Source organism: Buceros rhinoceros, unplaced genomic scaffold (genome assembly GCF_000710305.1).
Source record: "Buceros rhinoceros silvestris isolate BGI_N320 unplaced genomic scaffold, ASM71030v1 scaffold8702, whole genome shotgun sequence".
Lineage (NCBI taxonomy): Eukaryota > Metazoa > Chordata > Aves > Bucerotiformes > Bucerotidae > Buceros > Buceros rhinoceros.
In genome coordinates, this window is record NW_010398292.1 from 51,373 (window position 1) to 62,634 (window position 11,262).

General features: G+C 36.9%; 1 protein-coding gene across 1 annotated transcript in view; it reads left to right on the plus strand.

Annotated features, from left to right (window-relative positions):
• Positions 1-9,208, plus strand: part of LOC104488941 (contactin-5) — a gene marked incomplete at both ends in the record, with an annotated part of 44,840 nt that extends 35,632 nt beyond the window's left edge. The window contains 3 exons of the mRNA XM_010131045.1: positions 4,740-4,876; positions 6,784-6,913; positions 9,042-9,208. Coding sequence (XP_010129347.1) covers positions 4,740-4,876; positions 6,784-6,913; positions 9,042-9,208 — 434 coding nt within the window. The remainder of the gene's footprint in view (positions 1-4,739; positions 4,877-6,783; positions 6,914-9,041) is intronic.
• Between the last annotated feature and the right edge of the window lie 2,054 nt (positions 9,209-11,262).

The window sequence follows — 11,262 nt, forward strand, 5'->3', positions numbered from 1 at the left end:
GGGAAAGAGGACAAAGCAGGTAATGGAGGGCTTCCAGATGGAGGAGATTGGCAGTGACCTCCTCTACAGCAGAACAAAAAGCACAAACTGTTACTAGCCCCCTACAAGTTCCTTTTCATGGCCTCGAGATGAAATACTCCCCAGGGAGCCTCTCACAAAAGTCAGTGCTCCTGAAGACAGCACTAGTGTCTCATTGGCCTACAAACCTAGACAAACCTTTCCAGGGGTGAAGAAGGCTAAGAAGGTTTTTAGTAACACAAAGTTTAGCCAAATGTTACATGGCAAAATTGCCAGCTTCCTTTTCTGACAGCTGATATGACAGGATTTGGGGGCATTTCTTAAAACAGCATTTCCTGCTGTACCTCTTATTCATAACAACTGTCAGTATGAATTATTTACCTTTGTCTTTCCACTGACATCTCATTCCTCCAGGACACAATGGTTGTTTTGGCTCAGAAATTCAAATGCAGGCCGTCATTCCTTACCAGGGGTTACTTGTAAAATTTCAGAGCAGGCTGTAGGACCAGCTGTGTCATACTGCAGTCTCACAATTTGCATATCTCTGTAGGAACTCACTTCCTGTCTGTTTGAATCTTCTTCATTTCATCAGTTGCATCTGATCTGGGTCACCACAGAATATTTTAGCGAAAGCCTGGGATGCCCAGCATGCCTGTCTGGTCACATTTAATTACAAACTAGTGAATTTTCGTTTCTTACCTGATGCTGCAATCCAGATACACCATGACTGCCTGATGCAGCTGGCATTTTGGATGCTGCTCAGAAAATGGTATTTCAGATGCTCACAATTTCAAATCGCTCTGTCTCAGCACTTAGTGGAAATTCATCTGTAGAAGTGACGAAGGCATTGAAAACGTAATTTTGATAATGCAAGACCTCCTCATATGCACTGCAACCTATTTTGAGAGCTGTGATTTTTCCACATGTAATCTGCTCATCCTGTAAGTTTCCATGAAATTTTATTAAAGCTCAAACTGATTAATAGAAGAGGGCGTAAAAATTAAGGTTTGGGTGTAGAAATTGGCCGTTAACCTTTTGCAATCACAGTTCCTCCACAAATCCTGGCTATCAGCATTTTCCAATGGTAAACACTGGTTTGTGAGATTCCTGCGCCTCTCTCACTCTGAATTTCTTGGGTTTTCTTCTGTTTTACCTACTCACTAGTGCCAGTTCAGCAGAGGGTGGTGATGTGAAGCAGACCACAAAAACACTTTTTTGGGCATTTTTCTTTTGGCAGGACCAGTTCCCTGATCCCGCTCACAGCAGTGCCCCATGAGCAGCACTGCAGCCACAGCAGTAGGGGCGTTTGTACAACACAGGAGTGGAACAAGTGGCTGCGGGCAGGAATTTTCTGTAACGCAGTGCAATGGACCATCCTGATTAGAGAATTCATTTTAATCACTTCCTTATAAAAACTGTATAGAAGAAAATCCACTGGTGCTACTACAGGTTAACCCCATGCAATAAAGCTGGCTAGAGAGGAAGAGATGTTTGTCGTCAAAATTGCACCTTCAGTTTGAATTTGCTATCTTATCTTTCTCACTGATAGCTACCCGTTCTTCTGCTGTACAGTTCCTCAGTGGCCTCGTGTCCAGGAAATAATCTTTTTCATCCCAAACTATGTGCTCATTCACGTTTTAGGACGCTATCGAAAGTCATTTACATCTATGTAAAATTTTCTCCTTAATTTCCTTTCCATTAAAAGTTGCTTAATAATCTGAGAAAGAAAGCTGAACTTTCTGCTTCTTCATTTCATTATGCACAGAGGATACAAAAATTGGCCTGTAAGCTCGCACATTTATTGCCAGTTTGTTTTTGTGAAACAGTTTGACATCCTTCAATAAACAGGTGCAGAAACACAGCATAAAATAAATCAGGGATTGGACGGGGACTTTAAAATCTCAGGAGCACTGTATAAAGCTATGGTACAATATCCATAAAGACTATTAAATAATAAAACACATCCTTCTTTGCTTACATTCACCCAAAAACTCTTCACAGGACACATAAAATCAGGCAAACACTCCTTTTCTCCCCAAGATAAATGTTGCATTTATAAAAAGAGAAAAAGAACCTGTTACTCTTGAAATCTGTTTAAATGCTTCTTAGATTTCTATTTTCTAATTAAAATTAAGTGCGGATAAGGATGAAGTTTTCTCTGCCCACATGTATATCAGAATGATGTTCACAAAGTTTTTGTTAAAAAAAAAAAATAATAAATTGAGTCAGAGGTTGTACATCCAGTTAAAGCTTTCACTTTTTAAATTATTGACAGGGTTTAAGAATAAGTGTTGTGATAGTATGGACAGTGACTTTTGCTAATGAGTGGAGAGAGAACTCTCTCTGGCCAAGTAAGGAGTACATAGAGAGAGAAAAGGAAGCCAAAAAAGGATGAAAATATTTCTCTCAATCATGCATTTAGCTCTATTCCTGCTACATCTTCCTTTTGCTTTGCTACCTTGTTCTCAAAGAGGTGGGAATCCGAGTCATTGCCTTGGCTGACGGCAAGTTCAACAGCTTGAAAATTATGAATCCAAAGGCCATTTAGGCTATGAGGAGAAAATGTAGGGCAGAAATACCCAAGTAATGAAAGAAGTTTGTTAATACCAATCAGTCATACATCTGTGATTTGCACGTTTGTGGTGACAGAGGAAAACCTGTGCCATGACACCACTATCGAGACCCCCACAGACAGAGGGTAGGGAATGGCAACAGAGTACTGAGGAGAGCGCCTCTGCAGCCAGCCTTGGGGAGCCTGATTCATTTCAGCATAAACAAATGCAGACTCTAATTCTGAAAGCTCTGATTCACGACGAGATCAAATTCAACATAGAAAAAATGAGACTAGATAAGATCTGGGTCATATAGAAGTTTCAGAAAAGCAAAATAATAAATGTAATGAAGTATAATTAGGAACAGTTTAGCGCTTCTTTGAAACTGTGTGATTTTTGGCACCGCTGGTTAACCCTTATGAACTTTTAGTTACATATTTAACCTTCACATTACTCATTTTCCAAAGAAACAATTGCTTTTCAGCACACTGTTTCCTTTCTGCATACTAAAACCCTCAAAAAGAAAACAACAGCACTGCAATCAAATCATATTTTTAAGACAATTAGTAGACAACAACTGAGCATGAACTACCACAAACTGCTTCTGATGGTTTCCTGGGACCCTTCGATACAACTTGAGAATCAAGCGATGCAGCGTAACGGAGCACATATGGAGCATGTCATGCATTGCCTTGACTGTAATAAGAAGAACAAGGGAGCAGATGTTTTTGATCTTGGGTTTGGGAGTGAGATTGGGTTGGTTACCTCTGTTTTCCTCTATTTAAAATGGAAATGAGTGATTCTTTTTCTGACATGTCTCCAGCTTCTGACAACTGTCTGGTCAGGGACTCTGAAGCAGGCTATTCCCTGCTTAGGAATGATAGACACATCATTCACTTTCTTTATCATCCACGCATGAGATGTAAGCTAGAAGCAGTTAGTCACCTGTCATGCCTTTTCCTATCTTCTCACGTCTTTGATTGGTGACCTGTCAAATGCCAGCTAGATTCAAAGATTTATTTTTACACTCAGTTCCCCATGTTTAAGCACATTATCAATTATCCAACATTTGAAGCAGAGACTTTGTTGTGACAGATCTGGACTTCTACTCATACTAAGCAGAAGAATTTTACATTCCTTTTGCAATTAAAGCCTTTTAGCTACTTATTACCTACTATTTGGAAAAAAACAAACAAACCCACAAACCCCAAGATTTAGTATCAAATTTCATCTATCGTCCTCTTTGCTATACAACCGATACGGCTACATTTTGAAAACGCAAAAGCTGGCTTTTAAGCATACATTTTTATTTCTGCATATGAATGCTCAGTTCCCATCTGAGGAAGTTTTACAAAGTTTTCCAAATTGTAAGATCTTACAAATAGCTATCTGATTGACTGCTGTATTAAAGATCTGCTTCTGTGCAAAAAATATTCCCTGCCTTTTAAGAGATTGTTACATGAAATTTAGGACCTAATGATCACATATATACCTAAAAACTGCCTTTAAAAAAGCTCTAATGTTTTAACATTGACTTACTGTGTAATTTATGTTCCTGATGAATGCTGGAAATCTCGTGGGTTCTGTACTTAAAAACATTAAAAGCATTTTCTCCCTTGAAATACGAATTAAACTCAAGACACTTTAACAAAAATATGTGCAAATACCTTATCAAATGCCCAGTCATTCCTAGCTGAATAAATCATGATTTCCTAATAAACTGAGAAAACTACATGAAACAGAGTCTATGATGATTGACCTCCTTACCAAAATCCAAATAGCTTAGGTCTTGAAAAGTTACTGAATATTCTGTTGTGACTACCGAGCAAATGCTCTTAAATTCAGTAATAATGAACGCATGGATGTGTAACACTGTAATGTAATCCATTGGACTTTGTAGAATCAGACAGATATCTGTTCCTGGTCATGGTACTACTCACTGCCTGCTGCTGTTACACAGCATTGCCCTGAAAGTCACAGAGTTTTTGTTTATGTTGATACTTTCTTTTTTGAATTTGGTTGTTTGCATAAATGTGTTTCTTTCTGAGAGTAAGCTAAGCCTTGTGAAGGCCATAGTTTAAGCTCTTTAATTGATCAGCTCCTTGCATATCAGCTGGAGACTTACCAGTTTATACATTTTGTATACAGCATGGTACTTTTATCTTGCAGCCTATCCACATTGGGTGGAGAAACTTAATGACACACAATTAGACAGTGGAGATCAGCTCCGATGGGAATGTAAAGCCACTGGAAAGCCAAGGCCCACGTATCGCTGGCTGAAAAATGGAGCTCCTCTCTGGCCACAGGTACATTAGACAAGGAGTCTCCAGTGCGTTGCATGTTTCTGCTTTCATTCAAAGTCAGCTGAAGAAAGTACTTCAGAAATGACTGGTTTCTCTGTTAGTTTCTCAAGTGTTAGTACACAGACAGGTTTTCAATGCATGTCCCTGCTGGCACGTAAATGAAATGTAAAATTGCATTCATCAGTAATTCTTTGTAATTCAGAAATATTTGGGAGATGGGACCTTTTGAGCCACGTCTGCAACAGCATCTGCCATTGTACTATAATGCACATCTAAGCAATATCCAGTATGTTTATTTATTTATTTTCTTTTAGATAGTGGTATTATGCTGTTTGTATCTATATATTTTTCTGTATAAAAAGATTGTAACAATTAAGAGAAGTGTTACATTTTCTGAATCAGCTGAATCATATTTCCCCCCCAGTTATTTTATGCATCGCTTTTTTTTTTGGTACATAATCATACTCTTTAATACACTAGCAGACTATTATATTTTCATCAGTTTTCAACTCCATTAATTCCCTTCAAGTAACAGATTGCACCAATAAGACCATTAAAATGCTCCATGTAAGTCTCTTAAAATGTAAAGTCTTTAACTAGCAGAACTTTATATATTTTAGAATTAGATCTAAATAAAATTCATTTCCATTTAAAAGGTCACTCACCGCATGGCCTGTGTTTTACTTCACTTTGTTCTGTTTCTCTCACTGAACCATCACGTCAGCCCACATCATGTGGGTTTTTGCCTAGCACTTTTCCATTTTCTATCGTCCCAAACTATTTAAAGAAAAATTTTGTAAATTTATATTATGCATTCTTCAAGACTGAAATAAATCTGTTCGACTCTGGAGAAAAGACATCTCCATTTGTAAATTAATTCACAGAACTGATTTATTAATATAAAAGATGTAGTGCCTTCCTTTTCAGTGAATGCCACTTCTGTCTGTGAACATCATCCAATTATGCAAACAATGAGAAAGGGAACATACAGAGTTTACTTTTGAAGCTGCAAGGCATTGAAAATAAGATTATATGCTTTTACTTTACCAATTTCTGCCTTTTCAGTTGGAGATATTAGTCCCGAAATTAAAGCAATTTAAATATCTGTATTCTGGTTTTCTGATTTTCCAAACCATTAATGACACCAGGATCTGATATTTTGTATTAAATTTCAGTTTAAACTGGGGGCTTACAGCAACGAGAATTTCTTTCATAGTTTCCTCTGCATTGCCAAACATTTTATTCTTTATCAACTTTTAGTTAAACCTACACAACTGTAATAATGAAACCCACATTTGTTTTATAGCAGTTCAAATTATTCATTACCCTCCTCTGTAAGGCACATTTTCCCATAAACAGCTATTAATGTCCCTTCTTTTCCAGATGTGGTAATTGTTTTCTACTAGTACACCTTGCAAATAAGAAATTTGCACTAATGATGAAGGCGATTAGACACTCACTCTTACTCGTACAGGCAATCTTTTATACCTACATTTATGAAAATACTACCAGGGTTGAAACCAAACGTGCTAGATATGTGAAGATCATCAGATATGTAACACCCCCAACTGACCTCTTCCCTCATTAAAGTTCCCAGGATGAACTGCTTTTAAAAATCGTGCAAGGGTAGTAGCAGACAAACAGCAGACAAAAGCACGTTTTGGAGATAAGTGAACTTGCACTGAGACATATTTACCTCTAAATATTTTCACAGTTTTTTCTGACCTTCCCCCATCTGCTTTATTCCTGTCATTCCACATAATGAGAAAAAGTAAGCCAAAGGAAATTTGTTGTTCAGTTTTATTTCAGCTTAATAATGTCTTTTGTGCCTTTGCCTTAAGCTAATAGCACTGCAAATTTCCAGTGCTTATTTGTTTATAGATTCTTTTTCTTTTTAAATTCCCCTACAGAGCAGGATTGAGATGGTTAATGGTGCTCTGATGATCCACAGTGTGAATGTCTCTGATGCTGGAATGTACCAGTGCTTAGCAGAAAATAAGTACGGCACCATTTATGCTAGTGCTGAGCTGAAGATTTTAGGTGAGTATTATTGATGAAGAATGACTATTCCTTTTGTCCCCTTTGATAATTACATTTGTTCTTAGTCTGTTGTGATAAGAAACAGCTTCTGCCAGTCCAAGCTTAGCAGAGCAGATAAAAGTGGGTTCCTTTTTGTTCTTGTTATTTATGTGCAAGTGGGTCCTTTGCTGCCAGAAAAAGCACAGGTCTTTCTGTTAGCCAAAAATTTTCTATTGCAAATTATTGACTCAGTTATATTTTGTGACTATTTCTCATATCAGGCTATTTCAGTTCAAATAAATGGAAAAATATTTTTTATGCCCTCAAAAATAAGTCCAGGAGAAAAAACTTAGAGAAAGTAAGTATATTTTATTCTCTGTTAAAATTAAATTATTATTTCTGCCAAGGCCATTGCTCAAAGGTAATTAAGCATGATCTTAGTGTTAATGGTGTAAAAATTTCCTATGAAGCCAACAGAACTGCTTGAATACTGCAAATTACATACTTGAGCTGCTATCATCCATAGTAAACACACAGTGTTACCTGGAAATATAATTGAACTTTCATTATTCAAAAGTTGAAGTCAGAAGTGAATGAAGAAAAACTTGAAGAATGTCTTTCCAACACTCTAGTTTTCCTTAAAGCAACCTGTGGTAACCCCAGTGGGACAATAGTGATGAGGACTTCCACAGGGTTAAGTGAGACAGACTCGTAAGAGTCTCACAATCTTTATTAGTGTATGGTATAACTAGAAGACAGGAGTCTGTCAAAGCAGTTCAGAGGCCATACCAGAGATTAGAGGTCACTGCACTGCTCAGAACCATGCAATTTTCAAAACCTGCACCTGGGAATCAGTCTCGTAAAATCCCAGACAAAGGAATAATAAAGCTGAAGTTACTGAAGTAATGTACATCTGAGCTAAGATTTGGTTCTCCTGAAGAACAACCTGTCTAGTACATTTCCACTGTTTCTTTGCTAGCAAACATTAGAATTTCACTGATAATTCTTCAAAATATTTCTGCCTAGCTGTAAATTAAAACCCACAGACAGTGCTTGCCCTCTTTCAATCACTTTCCTTTGTCATCTGTGATTCAGCAAAGAGATCCCCATTGGTTGCCATGTTCTCATGCTCTGCTTCTTTTATCTATTACAAAACAGGTGTACCTATTCTATCAGGTAGTTGCACACTTCCTTTGATGTACTTGAATATCAGAAATGGCCATTACATGTTGCTGCAGTTAAAATCAGTCTTTCATTTTGTCGATTGTGAAATTGTACCCGTTAAATTTTAACCATAATGTTGCATTAAACAAGCAGTTGTGTTTAATTTTCTGGATTATTAAAGGGAAAAGAACAGAATAAATGATCCTTATAAATAGCTCTGGTACGAAATTTACCCAAAATAATGGCAGGAAATTCCTACATATTTGAGGCAATGGTGTGTAATGTTTCTGTATGTGTAGCTGAGATAGTTCAGGGTGGATTTGGTTTTGCAAACTTGGGTTAAGAAAAACACAGACAAATGAGATTACTTGAGAACAATTGTCCTTTCTGGCTGTAAAATTACAGTAAATACTTGTTTTGTGATACATTTATTACTTTAGCTGATGTAATCAATGGGAGTTCTTGAAAAGCGAAATATTAAAAACAAGACTTGGTTAAGTATCTTCTATAAAGCAGTTCTCACTTTTCAGTTCCCAGTATTTCTCTGACAGTAATACTTTTTGTAAGAATTTACTCTAGAGAGTCCATTTTGGATAGTTGTGTAAGCTAAACTTCATTTCGAACTAGTTACTTCTAACAAGGTTTCTATTAAATCCAAAAATTTTGGAAAAGATGTAGCTAAATCAACCACGTTATTTAATTTCTAGAGCTGCTGGATTTCACAAGCAGTCTTGCTTGAGCATGCTGAGGTGAAGCACATCTCAGTAACTCAGAACAGGATTAAGTTACAGACCTGCCACACAGTCTTGGCTGCTGATTTCAAATATTTTGTAAAATTCCATCTTATCTGTGGTCTAATAATTTCCAAGCCAAAAATGGAGATCCCTTACCTAAACCCAAATCTATTATTCTAATCTTCTGTTAGAATGAATGAAACAGGAAGCTGAGATTGCTTCTGTAGAGTTAACCTATCTCTGTTTAACAGCTTCAGCTCCCACTTTCCCGCTAAACCAAATGAGGAAAACAATAATTGTTACCAAGGGCCAAGAAGTTGTCATTGAGTGCAAGCCACAAGCCTCTCCAAAGCCAACTATCACTTGGAAGAAAGGAGACAAAGCCATAAGGGAGAGTAAGAGGTCAGAAGCCTGTTCGGTAAACTAAATATTGTGTTTGCATGTTTGACTGTGATATGGAATGACAATACAGCAAGTGGCAAGAACATGTGTACGTTTAGCATGAGTATAGCATAATTAGTTTGCCAAGCTGATTTGTGCGACAGTAGTGACTTGATTGTTTCCTCAACATTGAAACGAACAATCTTAAAAGTGTTCAGAGATGCAGACAAATGAAAAGAATTTATTGTTTCTTTGCCTAATTTCTGTTACTCATTTTAAAAAGGCTTGTTACACTGTAGTGACACTACAAATGTAGTGCAGGAGGGTATTAAAAGCATAGAGGGTGAAGTAGTCAGGACTGCATAAGATATCAAACGCGCTTATTCATTTTAAATAACTTTAATAAGGCAGATTAGCAGTTTGATCACAATGGAAGTCTGTCTAAGAATAGCTTTAAAATGATTCAGACAAGAAAAATATGATTCCATTCTAGGATTTAATTATACAAGTAATTTCTGTACTCAGCAGCACATCTGTTTAACAGAATATGTATGATTAAATAAGTTCTGTCCAGCTCTGTATGTTAAATGCAGTTTAAGCACTGCAGGTTAAATGCCAGCTGTAATTGAACTTTACCAGTTTGTATCTCTGTACACTAAATCAGTTTTGCCACCCTACACGTGTTCTGTAAGTACACAGAGCAACCTTAATCTTCATTCTGGTAATGTATGTGAATGAACCACTTAAACTGACTTGGACGGCATTAGTCAGATACAAGCGTGCCCTGTTAGTTCATTTGTGCAATGCTGATCAAAGCTGTAAAGAACATCAGTCCTTGTTAGATGCAAAAACCATTTCATTCAGGTAAGTTTTATTTTCATCTCAATGCCACGTGTTTTGTTCTGAGAAAGAAAAATCTGTAAGTTTTCATGCCATATGGGCTTTTTGCAGGGGCTTAACAGCATTATATAAAACATTTTACTAACAGGTATGAGTTGTATAGCACATATTGACAAGATATGACAAAACACTACTATGAAGATGCTGATTATATCAAATACCCGGTGACTACAGCTCTGCTGTAGCTACACATTTAGCTGTTTTCACTATATGACCTTTTTCTCTCATCTCCACAAAACTCACTATGATTTCTCTGATCACCACATATTTTAATCCAAGCCCAGAAAAGCATTTTGGTAATTATTTGATGTCTGTCCAAACATAGACTAACTCTGAAGTTAAAATCTCACAACAATAAGATCTGGAGCTACAGTTTTGGTATTTGCAGCTTTTGATACTTGCTTATTTTGTCAGAGGTTGGAATGGGAAATGATGAAACATGGCAGACAGAAACTGGTTGAAATATTTCAAACCTTTGAAAAACTTTGTGTTCAATTTAATTTTTAGTCAGCTTTTCAGGGAGTATCTTAAGCCATTCAGAGCAGTTCTGCTGCATCTACTATTTTTAAAAAGGTGGGAATGAGAGGAATATTAATTTCAGGACAACTCAGTTCTGCATCTACACCGAATACTCTTTAACAACAATACTAGAGTCTGTTTGAACAGGAGATGAGGAAACCTGAGGTGAGTTTGGGAAAGGAAGTGTAAATCAATGGAGGTAGTATGTGTTTCCATGTTTTGGGCACTCTGAGAAGGAACCTGTGGAACGGAGCTGTGTAAAACATTTTTAAGAAGGAATAATCTGGCTTGATAAGCACATTTATATACTTTAAAAATGGGTTTTCTTCATGGACCGCTCATAAAAATCCCAGCAAAAAACCAATTAGGAACTGTCATGTGATGAGTTTGCATAGAATGTTCCATCATCAAAGATTTTTTTAAAAAAGCATTCTGGTTAAATAATAAGGAAAGGCAAGGATAGAACAGCATAATTTCTTCCACAGTTTATTCCTCTTCTAGGAATATTCCACTTTTATCATGTGCATATTTTGTTTCATTTTTGCAACGTCTGCCAGCCCAGAATAGGAACTCACTCCATTTAGCCACACCTGTTAGAAAAGTCTCAGTACCAAAGATACCCTTCCCTCTATAGAGAAAAAGAAATTCCACTTGACCAGAGGGTCTGGTATC